The sequence below is a fragment of the Uranotaenia lowii genome, chromosome 3, assembly GCF_029784155.1.
Source record: "Uranotaenia lowii strain MFRU-FL chromosome 3, ASM2978415v1, whole genome shotgun sequence".
NCBI lineage: Eukaryota > Metazoa > Arthropoda > Insecta > Diptera > Culicidae > Uranotaenia > Uranotaenia lowii.
This window is the reverse complement of record NC_073693.1, coordinates 356,753,662-356,768,193: the sequence shown is the minus strand read 5'-3', so window position 1 is coordinate 356,768,193 and position 14,532 is coordinate 356,753,662. Positions and strand designations below refer to the sequence as shown.

Below are 14,532 nucleotides of genomic sequence, written 5' to 3'. Positions count from 1 at the left end.
TTAAAAATTATCAAACCTCGCCATCTCAAATTAATCTTATTTAGTATAACCCAAAATTACCATGCAAAACAAGATCAACATGTAGAGTGTATACAAAATCTGTGACAATATTAAAAAATCTTTTAGACACATTTTTAGAAAAAAAAAAAATGACATGCTAACAAAAATTGGCAGACAGCTCTGTGAAATTATCGATATTTTAGTCTTAAACTAGACCTAATTCTCTGAAACGTAATTTCATTGTTTTGCATTGGATTTAATCGTTTTCAAATCTACGTTGCATAGTGATTTGTGAAAATATGAATTACGACCGCACCGCCCCCTGAGCCCTTCCAACGCCCCCCAAATTTTAAAATTGAGCTCACCGCCCCCCTGGAAGCTCTCAACGCCCCCAAGGGGGCGGTAGGGACCACTTTGAAAACCACTGGTCTAAACAATTCAATTGACAGATTTCAACAAATTCACAAACGCGACAAAAATAACAAAATTGTCAAAAAATATCAAATTAAAAAAAATTGAAATTAACCAATTTTACTTAATTTACGAAATTCTCAAAAATAAAAAATCGATAAAAACGACAACTTTGACTGAATTGACTTAATTGACAATCTAAAAAATTTACCATACCGTCAAAAATGACAAAATTGACAAAATGGACAAATTGACAAAAAGTTACAAAAATTACAAAACTGATAAACATCACCAAACTCACAAAATTGATAACATTGACAAAAAGACAAAATTAACAAATTGACAAAAATGACAAACATTTTTGTCATTTCTGTCATTTTTGTCATTTTTGTCATTTTTGTCATTTTTGTCATTTTTGTCATTTTTGTCATTTTTGTCATTTTTGTCATTTTTGTCATTTTTGTCATTTTTGTCATTTTTGTCATTTTTGTCATTTTTGTCATTTTTGTCATTTTTGTCATTTTTGTCATTTTTGTCATTTTTGTCATTTTTGTCATTTTTGTCATTTTTGTCATTTTTGTCATTTTTGTCATTTTTGTCATTTTTGTCATTTTTGTCATTTTTGTCATTTTTGTCATTTTTGTCATTTTTGTCATTTTTGTCATTTTTGTCATTTTTGTCATTTTTGTCATTTTTGTCATTTTTGTCATTTTTGTCATTTTTGTCATTTTTGTCATTTTTGTCATTTTTGTCATTTTTGTCATTTTTGTCATTTTTGTCATTTTTGTCATTTTTGTCATTTTTGTCATTTTTGTCATTTTTGTCATTTTTGTCATTTTTGTCATTTTTGTCATTTTTGTCATTTCTGTCATTTTTGTCATTTTTGTCATTTTTGTCATTTTTGTCATTTTTGTCATTTTTGTCATTTTTGTCATTTTTGTCATTTTTGTCATTTTTGTCATTTTTGTCATTTTTGTCATTTTTGTCATTTTTGTCATTTTTGTCATTTTTGTCATTTTTGTCATTTTTGTCATTTTTGTCATTTTTGTCATTTTTTTCATTTTTGTCATTTTTGTCATTTTTGTCATTTTTGTCATTTTTGTCATTTTTGTCATTTTTGTCATTTTTGTCATTTTTGTCATTTTTGTCATTTTTGTCATTTTTGTCATTTTTGTCATTTTTGTCATTTTTGTCATTTTTGTCATTTTTGTCATTTTTGTCATTTTTGTCATTTTTGTCATTTTTGTCATTTTTGTCATTTTTGTCATTTTTGTCATTTTTGTCATTTTTGTCATTTTTGTCATTTTTGTCATTTTTGTCATTTTTGTCATTTTTGTCATTTTTGTCATTTTTGTCATTTTTGTCATTTTTGTCATTTTTGTCATTTTTGTCATTTTTGTCATTTTTGTCATTTTTGTCATTTTTGTCATTTTTGTCATTTTTGTCATTTTTGTCATTTTTGTCATTTTTGTCATTTTTGTCATTTTTGTCATTTTTGTCATTTTTGTCATTTTTGTCATTTTTGTCATTTTTGTCATTTTTGTCATTTTTGTCATTTTTGTCATTTTTGTCATTTTTGTCATTTTTGTCATTTTTGTCATTTTTGTCATTTTTGTCATTTTTGTCATTTTTGTCATTTTTGTCATTTTTGTCATTTCTGTCATTTTTGTCATTTTTGTTATTCTTGTCATTTTTGTCATTTTTGTCATTTTTGTCATTTTTGTTATTCTCGTCATTTTTGTCATTTTTGTTGTTTTTTGTCATTTTCTTTTATTCTGTGAGTTTTGTATTATTTTTTAAATTTTTTATAACAATTTGGTAGTTTCCATCAAATTGACTTGTCAAAATAAAATCCCTAAGAATGACACAAATGACAAAAATTACAAAAATGACAAGTCAATCTCTTTTGGCCTTTTAACACGTTCGTCGCCACGCTCTTTTTGGTAGTTTTACAAGTCGGGCCCAAAGAAATTCTCCGAGCGAGATGGAAAACAGGGAGATTCCAAGATTTGCAACGTGTGGCTTAACTGAGCGGCTAACTTGAGTAAGAAAGTGTCACGCGTTTGTCCATGGTGACGAACGTGTTATACTATTTTTGACTTTTTTCGTTTATCTTTTGACTTATTCTCGACTATGATCTGATTCCCTTTTTTTAAAGTCTTTCTAATACATTCTAACCCTTTATGATCTTTCTTTTGATTCTCAACGGTTTATGGCTCTAATATGTTAAGGTTGCCAGAATGCCCGGTTTTATCCAGGATTGACCGAAAGGTTGCCGAAAAAAATTCTGTGTTTTGACGAAAAAAAATTCTGACTTCCTGTGATTTTACCCAAAAATTCTGCGATGGATTTCTGTGATGCTTTTTCCATTATTTTCCTTCAAAAGTCATGTCAGATTGCGAAAAAAACGTCCTAAATTTAAAAATTCTGTGAAATCTGTGAATATTTTCAAAATTCTTTGTTCTGTGATGAAAATTGGCTCGAAACTCGTGAAATTATAGAATTTTCTGTGATTTCGGCAACCTTTATTGACCGGATAATTGATACAAAATTAAGAAACTGTCCGGTCTGGCCCGGTAGCCCGAAATTCTTTGAAAAATGCCCGGATTTTGCCCAGAATTATTCATTTTATTTGGCAAATCAAACAAAAATATAACAAACTGTGTTGTACAAATTTTTTTGTTCATGGCTCCAAAACAAATTTTTTTGAGCAAATTTTATAAAAATAATCATGAAGGGTTTTTTTAAACCATATATACATTTAAAAATCTGTCGATAAGTTTTGATGAAACTAATTTTTTTTTCAATTTTTTTCCTTGATTTTTGTTGAGTAGCTTCTGGGTTTTTACAAAATTTGTGGTCGTCAATTTTGAAATCAAATGCCCGGATTTTGCCAGATTTCCATTTAAGAAAGTTCGGATTTGTCCTACCCGGATACGTGCAGAAAAAAAATCGGGCAACCTTATAATATGTGTAATGACCCTACTGAATCAAAGCAACCGAAAAATCCTTGTAATTTCTCTCGACTCATTTCAAGTCTCTTTGCATAACTTTTTGTTTCGATTTTGATTGTTTTCATTTCTGTTGGGATTCTCTGCTGACTTTTTTTTGACTTTACTTGATGATTTTCGATTTTTTTAATCGTTTGGACCCAAAAAAGAGACTAATTTAGACTCTTCTAATTTTTTTCATTTCTCTTTTAACCACTGATGTGACTTTTTTTTTACTTTCTTCTAGCATTCTTCTTCTTGTTTAACTTTATTCTGACTTTTTTTAAAGATAAGTCTCATTTTTTTTAAGATAAGTTAACCACCGTTTTAATTGATTTTTCTAAATTTTATTTTCGACATATCGGTGAAATGAATATTTTTGGAGAAATGATATCAGAATTGAAAATTGATAAGATGAATAGAAAAGTGAGAAGACAATTTAATAGGTGTTGAAATGAGCGAAAGAGTATTTTTGCCGGTTTGGAGTATACATGTTCATTACATGTAAGCTTCGGACCAACCAAATTTCATTGTATAGGTTAAGGTAGTACCACCTCTATCCCGGTCCTACTTCTCCTAAATAATGAAATGTTGCGGGGTAAAGTATGGTGGTGTCCGTTGATAAGTTTTCCTCCCAAAAATGCTCTTTCGCTTTTTTCAACACCTGTAAAATTTTCTCCTAACTTTTTTGTATAATTTATCAATTTTCAACTCTGATATTCTTTCTCCAAGAATATGCATTTTCACCGATATGTCGAAATTAAATTTACAAAAATATTTTAATTTTCCACAGATTTACTGATTGCTGTCTCATGACCCTCTTTAGAAACTTTTTTGAATCTCTTGTGACTCTCTATAACTCATTTTTTTCGGTTCGTTTTTTGAATATCTTTCATTTTGAGTTTCTTTTGACGATATTTTAGCTTTTTACTAGATTTGATTCGAATTGACTGTTATAACTATTCTGGTTCTTTTATTTAAAAAAAAATCAACGTGGGTGGCTCCAGAGAGTCACAAACGCAGCGAACCGGCTTATGTCTGCCATTGACACTGACACTGGAAATAACTTTAAAACTTTTCCATCAAGCCACCAACAAAGCTAATTATTTATGGTTGTTTTTCACCCCGAAAGCATCTGCGGCCATCCCAGTCCCACCCCAAGCAGATCATTGTTCTCACTTTTAATTGGGCTCGCAAAATAATCCACCCGAGAGAGATCACGCGCCTCATCAAAGAAAGGGCCTCTGATTGGTTGCGTTCCGAAATTATTTCATCACATTCATAAACAGTTCCGCCCTAAGCCTTTTTATCGTGAGTCGAAGCCCACGGACAAATTCAAACGGAAATAATAGGAGACGAAGAAGCTTGAATAAATCACTTCAAACCCACCCGAAACGCTGCCATTCAATTTTCAATCGCATAGGAAAATAAACCAAAAATGCGAGAAAAAAGCTTCAGCATTGCTAGCATTTTGTTGTTTGTTCGTCTGTTGTTGTATTGTGATTATTATTTCTGGCACATCATATTTCCGGCCGATAAACAACAAACGCCCCACGCAGCCGCGAGGCGCGGAAATGGCGATAAGAAAAGGCAGAAAGTTTCTGCAAATTGCCGCACCCGGCCACTAAACGTTGCGGTTCTCTTTTTGTTCCGCTATTTTTTCTCTCCTCGGCTGTGTTGAGGTATTATTATTTTATTCATTTCTTTTTTTAGTGAAGCTACGTTAATTTTGTCAGAAACATCAACCGCAAAAGGAAAAAGGAACCAAGGAAAAATCCATCCAACATTACGCACTTTTGTGCCAGAAATGGTTGTCGTTTTTCTTTGTCTTCCGGATTGTTTCCTTTGGCATTGCGTCGTGGTCGTTGGCCAATCTTATTCAGCTTCTGCTTTTTTGGCGGCCGAGTGGCTTTAGGGTAATTAAAATTAATTTAAATTTTCTTCTCGTCCCTTGCAGCAGCAGCAGATGGCCAACCCCTAGCTGTTGTCCCTGATGTGGCGCCGCCGTCAGATGCCGCCGGTCAATTTTTCACAGCTCGCTCTTCAAGAGTTTGAGTTTTGAAATAACAAAAAGATTAGTTCCGAGAATCAACTCGGAAAATCTGAGAAAATGGGATCTTTAAGTCAACCGTAAATTTCGACTGAGTTATGTAAATTATTTCCCATGTCTCATTAATTTCATCTTCGAATGAGTGAGCTACTTCGAATTCCAATCTTTTCCCTTCCAATTGATTTCACAAAGATAAAAGTCATGAAAAATCCATCCTACACCTAACCCTAAAATCACACCCAAGCGGAACATATTATTCCACAATTCGCCCAATCGAAAAACTAATTAGCCATGATTGATTTCAAATCAGATCAAATTCTTCCGATCGAACGAGCTCCAATCAAAATTCGGTCACTCTTAAATGTTTGGTCATCAAAATAGCATCAGCAAATAGTGAAAAAAAAAAACGGAAAGTGAGAAATAATCGTCAAACCAAAACCCAAAATTCCAACCAAAAATAGTGGGATAGGAATGCGGCAAAGTGGGAAAAACGAATGCCGATTGCAACAAAAGCACGCCCGGAATTCGAAATGATGATTTGCTGGCTGCTGAGGAATGGAACCGTCGTTTTTCACCCATTTTGAAGCAATTGGAAAGAATGTTGTTGTTTTTTTTTTTCCTTTTTTATCACCCACCATCGTCATCATCAACATTTTTGCCGTTGTTCATCCTTCTTTCCAAACAACAACCCGGGAAAAATGTCAATAAATTTCAATCACTTCCCAAAACGACTGGGGAAAAACATCGGAAAATTGCTCGAACAGGGTGTTAAAAAAAGGAAAAAGCTCCCTGAATATGCAATCGGATATTTTATTCATGTTTTCGAGTGGAAGATGAGGAAATGAAAGTGCACTTTTCTCTTTAAAGAAAGTTATTTTTCCTTTTGGTGATTTTGTTTGTTGAATAAAGTTTTGGAAATTGTCATTCATTCTTTGAAATTATGCAATTATCTAAAAAGAGTATTTCAACTAGTTCAAACGTCAGAAGAAACAAAAAATTAAAAAAAAACTCTGCCAAAATTATCTGGCTACATTAAATTTGTAAGCCTAGTTGAATTTTACAGGTATCTTTAAGATTTTTTTTACGGTCGCCATAAAAAAATTGAAAATTTTGTTTCACTGTGTTCTAGTATTGTAGTTATTTATTGAAATCTCGTCTTTTTTTCCTCATCCTTCGTTCATCTATTGGTGCATAACTTGGACCAACATTGCTTATTTCATCATCCAAAACTATCAACCTAGTTTGACTTATGTTTGGCCTGGTCGGATCAGATTGTAATCGTGATAAACCTGTTCCTCTATCATCGAAAATGCCGGTCTTGTTTTGAATCCCAAATTTTTCTACCAAAATATGCAGCACTAAAACAAAAAAGGAAGGCTTCAGACATCAAAACGAAGGCCGCTGTCATCATCATCTAGCCAGTGTATCTGCATTGAGACAATCTAGAAGAAATTTCCCGAAAAAAACTTTACGTAAACCAACAAAAACCGTACATGACAAAACTTTATACCGAAAAACGCAATTTTTTCCCAATTGACATAGGCTTTTCAATCCATCCAGGGATCAACTTCCGACACGTTTCGCCACTTCCGGAAGAACGAGAAAAAAAAGTTTCTTTTCTTTCTTAGGCAGCGCAACATCCAACGATCAGCATTCATATGCTGATGTGTATCCTAGCTATACCCATTTTTATAAATTTAATTCGTATATTTTAGTAAGTTTAACAATTCGGATGTTTTGAATTTAGAATTCAAAACCAATTTTTCAGTTTTTCAGATGGAATAACCAAATTTGGAAAAAAAAAGATTATTTTTACATTTTTTTATTCGAATCCTTGCAAGTGCAAGCCACCTAAAAATTTTTTGATTTAGACATTTTTTATCATATATACATCTAAAACTACTTGGTAAATTTATGAAAAAAAACCGTATTATATGTTGTATAGAATTAAAAAATTTCACGGGAAATGATGATTACAAAATAGAAAACAGAAATTAAACACATCAATTTGAGATATCATTTCGACACCAATCAAGTTAAGGAATTCGTTAAAAAAAAGGACAAACACTTTCCTTTTTAAAAATTACAATTGTTTCAAGCAATCCTGTAAAAATTTATTGTCATAATCAAAGTGAAAACTTTGAGTCTAGGAACAAGAAGAAGACAGTCAGTATATTTGAATTAAACTCATGAAGGTGGTAATTATTTTTATTTGTAATTTATTTGTCAGATTACCTGGTTTCAGCTGGACTTGCCCGGATATTTGATACAAAATAAAGGAAAAGTCTGGTCTGGTACAGTTGCGAAAATTGCGTAAATGTAGCCAAAATTTATTCATTTGAAAAAACACTCAAATTTTGTCAAAATTGTCATAACTGTCAAAATTGTCAAAATTGTCAAAATTGTCAAAATTGTCAAAATTGTCAATATTGTCAAAATTGTCAAAATTGTCAAAATTGTCAAAATTGTCAAAATTGTCAAAATTGTCAAAATTGTCAAAATTGTCAAAATTGTCAAAATTGTCAAAATTGTCAAAATTGTCAAAATTGTCAAAATTGTCAAAATTGTCAAAATTGTCAAAATTGTCAAAACTGTCAAAATTGTCAAAATTGTCAAATTTGTCAAAATTGTCAAAATTGTCAAAATTGTCAAAATTGTCAAAATTGTCAAAATTGTCAAAATTGTCAAAATTGTCAAAATTGTCAAAATTGTCAAAATTGTCAAAATTGTCAAAATTGTCAAAATTGTCAAAATTGTCAAAATTGTCAAAATTGTCAAAATTGTCAAAATTGTCAAAATTGTCAAAATCGTCAAAATTGTCAAAATTGTCAAAATTGTCAAAATTGTCAAAATTGTCAAAATTGTCAAAATTGTCAAAATTTTCGAAATTGTCAAAATTGTCAAAATTGTCAAAATTGTCAAAATTGTCAAAATTGTCAAAATTGTCAAAATTGTCAAAATTGTCAAAATTGTCAAAATTGTCAAAATTGTCAAAATTGTCAAAATTGTCAAAATTGTCAAAATTGTCAAAATTGTCAAAATTGTCAAAATTGTCAAAATTGTCAAAACTGTCAAAATTGTCAAAATTGTCAGAATTGTCAAAATTGTCAAAATTGTCAAAACTGTCAAAACTGTCAAAATTGTCAAAATTGTCAAAATTGTCAGAATTGTCAGAATTGTCAAAATTGTCAAAATTGTCAAAATTGTCAAAATTGTCAAAATTGTCAAAATTGTCAAAATTGTCAAAATTGTCAAAATTGTCAAAATTGTCAAAATTGTCAAAATTGTCAAAATTGTCAAAATTGTCAAAATTGTCAAAATTGTCAAAATTGTCAAAATTGTCAAAATTGTCAAAATTGTCAAAATTGTCAAAATTGTCAAAATTGTCAAAATTGTCAAAATTGTCAAAATTGTCAAAATTGTCAAAATTGTCAAAATTGTCAAAATAGTCAAAATTGTCAAAATTGCCAAAATTGTCAAAATTGTCAAAATTGTCAAAATTGTCAAAATTGTCAAAATTGTCAAAATTGTCAAAATTGTCAAAATTGTCAAAATTGTCAAAATTGTCAAAATTGTCAAAATTGTCAAAATTGTCAAAATTGTCAAAATTGTCAAAATTGTCAAAATTGTCAAAATTGTCAAAATTGTCAAAATTGTCAAAATTGTCAAAATTGTCAAAATTGTCAAAATTGTCAAAATTGTCAAAATTGTCAAAATTGTCAAAATTGTCAAAATTGTCAAAATTGTCAAAATTGTCAAAATTGTCAAAATTGTCAAAATTGTCAAAATTGTCAAAATTGTCAAAATTGTCAAAATTGTCAAAATTGTCAAAATTGTCAAAATTGTCAAAATTGTCAAAATTGTCAAAATCGTCAAAATTGTCAAAATTGTCAAAATTGTCAAAATTGTCAAAATTGTCAAAATTGTCAAAATTGTCAAAATTGTCAAAATTGTCAAAATTTTCGAAATTGTCAAAATTGTCAAAATTGTCAAAATTGTCAAAATTGTCAAAATTGTCAAAATTGTCAAAATTGTCAAAATTGTCAAAATTGTCAAAATTGTCAAAATTGTCAAAATTGTCAAAATTGTCAAAATTGTCAAAATTGTCAAAATTGTCAAAATTGTCAAAATTGTCAAAATTGTCAAAATTGTCAAAATTGTCAAAATTGTCAAAATTGTCATAACTGTCAAAATTGTCAAAATTGTCAGAATTGTCAAAATTGTCAAAATTGTCAAAATTGTCAAAACTGTCAAAATTGTCAAAATTGTCAAAATTGTCAAAATTGTCAGAATTGTCAAAATTGTCAAAATTGTCAAAATTGTCAAAATTGTCAAAATTGTCAAAATTGTTGTCAAAATTGTCAAAATTGTCAAAATTGTCAAAATTGTCAAAATTCTCAAAATTGTCAAAATTGTCAAAATTGTCAAAATTGTCAAAATTGTCAAAATTGTCAAAATTGTCAAAATTGTCAAAATTGTCAAAATTGTCAAAATTGTCAAAATTGTCAAAATTGTCAAAATTGTCAAAATTGTCAAAATTGTCAAAATTGTCAAAATTGTCAAAATTGTCAAAATTGTCAAAATTGTCAAAATTGTCAAAATTGTCAAAATTGTCAAAATTGTCAAAATTGTCAAAATTGTCAAAATTTTCTCAAAATTGTCAAAATTGTCAAAATTGTCAAAATTGTCATTTTTGTCATTTTTGTCATTTTTGTCATTTTTGTCATTTTTGTCATTTTTGTCATTTTTGTCATTTTTGTCATTTTTGTCATTTTTGTCATTTTGTCATTTTTTTTCATTTTTGTCATTTTTGTCATTTTTGTCATTTTTGTCATTTTTGTCATTTTTGTCATTTTTGTCATTTTTGTCATTTTTGTCATTTTTGTCATTTTTGTCATTTTTGTCATTTTTGTCATTTTTGTCATTTTTGTCATTTTTGTCATTTTTGTCATTTTTGTCATTTTTGTCATTTTTGTCATTTTTGTCATTTTTGTCATTTTTGTCATTTTTGTCATTTTAGTCATTTTTGTCATTTTTGTCATTTTTGTCATTTTTGTCATTTTTGTCATTTTTGTCATTTTTGTCATTTTTGTCATTTTGTCATTTTTGTCATTTTTGTCATTTTTGTCATTTTTGTCATTTTTGTCATTTTTGTCATTTTTGTCATTTTTGACATTTTTGTCATTTTTGTCATTTTTGTCATTTTTGTCATTTTTGTCATTTTTGTCATTTTTGTCATTTTTGTCATTTTTGTCATTTTGTCATTTTTGTCATTTTTGTCATTTTTGTCATTTTTGTCATTTTTGTCATTTTTGTCATTTTTGTCATTTTGTCATTTTTGTCATTTTTGTCATTTTTGTCATTTTTGTCATTTTTGTCATTTTTGTCATTTTTGTCATTTTTGTCATTTTTGTCATTTTTGTCATTTTTGTCATTTTTGTCATTTTTGTCATTTTTGTCATTTTTGTCATTTTTGTCATTTTTGTCATTTTTGTCATTTTTGTCATTTTTGTCATTTTTGTCATTTTTGTCATTTTTGTCATTTTTGTCATTTTTGTCATTTTTGTCATTTTGTCATTTTTGTCATTTTTGTCATTTTTGTCATTTTTGTCATTTTTGTCATTTTTGTCATTTTTGTCATTTTTGTCATTTTTGTCATTTTTGTCATTTTTGTCATTTTTGTCATTTTTGTCATTTTTGTCATTTTTGTCATTTTTGTCATTTTTGTCATTTTTGTCATTTTTGTCATTTTTGTCATTTTTGTCATTTTTTGTCATTTTTGTCATTTTTGTCATTTTTGTCATTTTTGTCATTTTTGTCATTTTTGTCATTTTTGTCATTTTTGTCATTTTTGTCATTTTTGTCATTTTTGTCATTTTGTCATTTTGTCATTTTTGTCATTTTTGTCCTTTTTGTCATTTTTGTCATTTTTGTCATTTTTGTCATTTTTGTCATTTTTGTCATTTTTGTCATTTTTGTCATTTTTGTCATTTTTGTCATTTTTGTCATTTTTGTCATTTTTGTCATTTTTGTCATTTTTGTCATTTTTGTCATTTTTGTCATTTTTGTCATTTTTGTCATTTTTGTCATTTTTGTCATTTTTGTCATTTTTGTCATTTTTGTTATTTTTGTCATTTTTGTCATTTTTGTCATTTTTGTCATTTTTGTCATTTTTGTCATTTTTGTCATTTTTGTCATTTTTGTCATTTCTGTCATTTTTGTCATTTTTGTCATTTTTGTCATTTTTGTCATTTTTGTCATTTTGTCATTTTTGTCATTTTTGTCATTTTGTCATTTTTGTCATTTTTGTCATTTTTGTCATTTTTGTCATTTTTGTCATTTTTTGTCATTTTTGTCATTTTTTGTCATTTTTGTCATTTTTGTCATTTTTGTCATTTTTGTCATTTTGTCATTTTTGTCATTTTTGTCATTTTTGTCATTTTTGTCATTTTTGTCATTTTTGTCATTTTTGTCATTTTTGTCATTTTTGTCATTTTTGTCATTTTTGTCATTTTTGTCATTTTTGTCATTTTTGTCATTTTTGTCATTTTTGTCATTTTTGTCATTTTTGTCATTTTTGTCATTTTTGTCATTTTTGTCATTTTTGTCATTTTTGTCATTTTTGTCATTTTTGTCATTTTTGTCATTTTTGTCATTTTTGTCATTTTTGTCATTTTTGTCATTTTTGTCATTTTTGTCATTTTTGTAATTTTGTAATTTTTGTAATTTTTGTAATTTTTGTAATTTTTGTCATTTTTGTCATTTTTGTCATTTTTGTCATTTTTGTCATTTTTGTCATTTTTGTCATTTTTGTCATTTTTGTCATTTTTGTCATTTTTGTCATTTTTGTCATTTTTGTCATTTTTGTCATTTTTGTCATTTTTGTCATTTTTGTCATTTTTGTCATTTTTGTCATTTTTGTCATTTTTGTCATTTTTGTCATTTTTGTCATTTTTGTCATTTTTGTCATTTTTGTCATTTTTGTCATTTTTGTCATTTTTGTCATTTTTGTCATTTTTGTCATTTTTGTCATTTTTGTCATTTTTGTCATTTTTGTCATTTTTGTCATTTTTGTCATTTTTGTCATTTTTGTCATTTTTGTCATTTTTGTCATTTTTGTCATTTTTGTCATTTTTGTCATTTTTGTCATTTTTGTCATTTTTGTTTTTTTTGTCTTTTTTGTCTTTTTGTCATTTTTGTCATTTTTGTTTTTTGTCATTTTTGCCTTTTTTTGTCATTTTTGTACCTTATTTTAGTATTTTTTCTTATAAGTCGGTGTAAGGTTCTCTAGAAATTAAATTTTTATTCCATTTTTATTGTTTTTTAATTATGTTAAAATTATTCAATTGACTTCAATGACTGGACCTCTTATAAAGTTTATTTTTTGGATGCTTTTTGAACATTCGACAAAAATTTTTTATCCGATTTTATTTTTGAAAACGCTTGATCTCGACGTTCCAAACATTTTTTTAAGTCACTTAGAATAAAAAATAACAATTCGATTCCCTCCATTTATTTTTGTTTACCCTTCAGAGTTAATTTTAAGGGTTAAATTTCGCAACCAGGAGCGCTTCAAGGCACCTAAAACAAATCCTTTTGAGCTGCTTTTTTGTACAGCTCAGTTTCTTTGAACTGAACACTTGCCAAAATTCCATATTGTTTTTACCATTATAATTTTCGCGTGGAACCTACGCAAAACTCAAAGAAAATTGAAATTTCCGATACTTTTTTCCAGTGCGTCAAAACGCTTTGAAATGTTACTCAATCTTAAACCTTAACGTGACAAAAATTTGTATGGTTCTTATTCGTTGTCAGAATTCATCATGATTTTATCTTGAAAATGTTCCATAGAAAGTTCCATATACATTACAAAGTCTTCGAGGGTATTATTATAACTTTCTGGATGAGCTTTGCGTTAATATTGATTGTATCATGGCTGGGGGTTGGGAAATAAAGTTACTAAAAAAATTATAAAAATAAATGATTATGAAATATACTAAGATGTGTTAAAAAAAAGTGTAAAATATTAAACGTTACATAAAGTATGTGCGGCATGGAATATGGAACGTGACGTATAGAAAGAGATGAGTGCCTGGAAATCGAATTTGTAATGTGGATTTGTTGATATGAGTCACATTTGCGTCCATTGGAAGCTCCTTCAAATTCCGTCATGCTTATGAACGTTTGAAGTGCTGATTTATTTAATGTCAAAGGAAAGCTTGAAATCGGCAAACCGACGTTCGACGACATTTCACTTGCAGGCAATCTGTTTGCTCGACGGAGAAACGGAAACGCAGGACGCGGACGAATGTTGTCTGTCACTCGCATTTCCTCCGGGGCAAAGTGGCGATGATACTCCGGATGGTCGTCGTTTTTGATTCCCGGAGTCGCCATCTTTCTTCACTTCGTTACAGCATCAGCCACATCAGCAAAGTGGTATTACAGTCATATGTCGAGGTTTGTGCCCGTTTGAAGTAGTTTATCTTATCGGCAATAATAAATTTCATCGACGCTCATCCGTCGGCACTCAGAAAACACAGGACAAACAGCAGGATGCCAAACCGAAACAGAACACTTATCGCATTTGAAGCGAGCGAGGAGGGCAAATCGGAAAGCGAGGACCAGCTAGCCACCCACAAGTCAGCATTAGCATCACCTATCCATCTCTCACCGGATCGACCGGAAGTTGGAAGATGGAAGATGGGAGGGTTGCAGCCCTCCAGGCGCAAGAGGTGGAGCTGACAAAACACATGTCATAACTCACACAAGCCGAGAGACGAAATCCGGCTAGAGATGGAAGCTGACTGGCACGCCGAGATAAATGTATTTTCAGCGACAGATCAGAAGCAACCGGAGGCTACAAAACCCGAAATTCGTGCGTGATCTGCTCGATTTTCTGTGTGTGAGGCTTCTCTTTTTTTGATCATCGAAAGCTGCCATCGTTCGTTCTGCTGCGTGTGTTTTGCCACACGCCTCCGGGCGATGATTCTCGAATACTAATCATCTTTTGTCGTTTTCGTTCTATCTGTTTTTGTTGTTGTTGCTGCTACACATTTTCTGGTGGCCAACCGGATGAGAAAG

General features: G+C 29.6%; 1 protein-coding gene across 1 annotated transcript in view; it reads right to left on the bottom strand.

Annotated features, from left to right (window-relative positions):
• LOC129753983 (low-density lipoprotein receptor-like) overlaps positions 1-13,845 on the bottom strand; it is a 40,317-nt gene extending 26,472 nt beyond the window's left edge. Inside the window, exon 1 of the mRNA XM_055749839.1 lies at positions 13,686-13,845. Within this exon, the coding sequence (XP_055605814.1) occupies positions 13,686-13,845 (160 nt within the window). The remainder of the gene's footprint in view (positions 1-13,685) is intronic.
• Between the last annotated feature and the right edge of the window lie 687 nt (positions 13,846-14,532).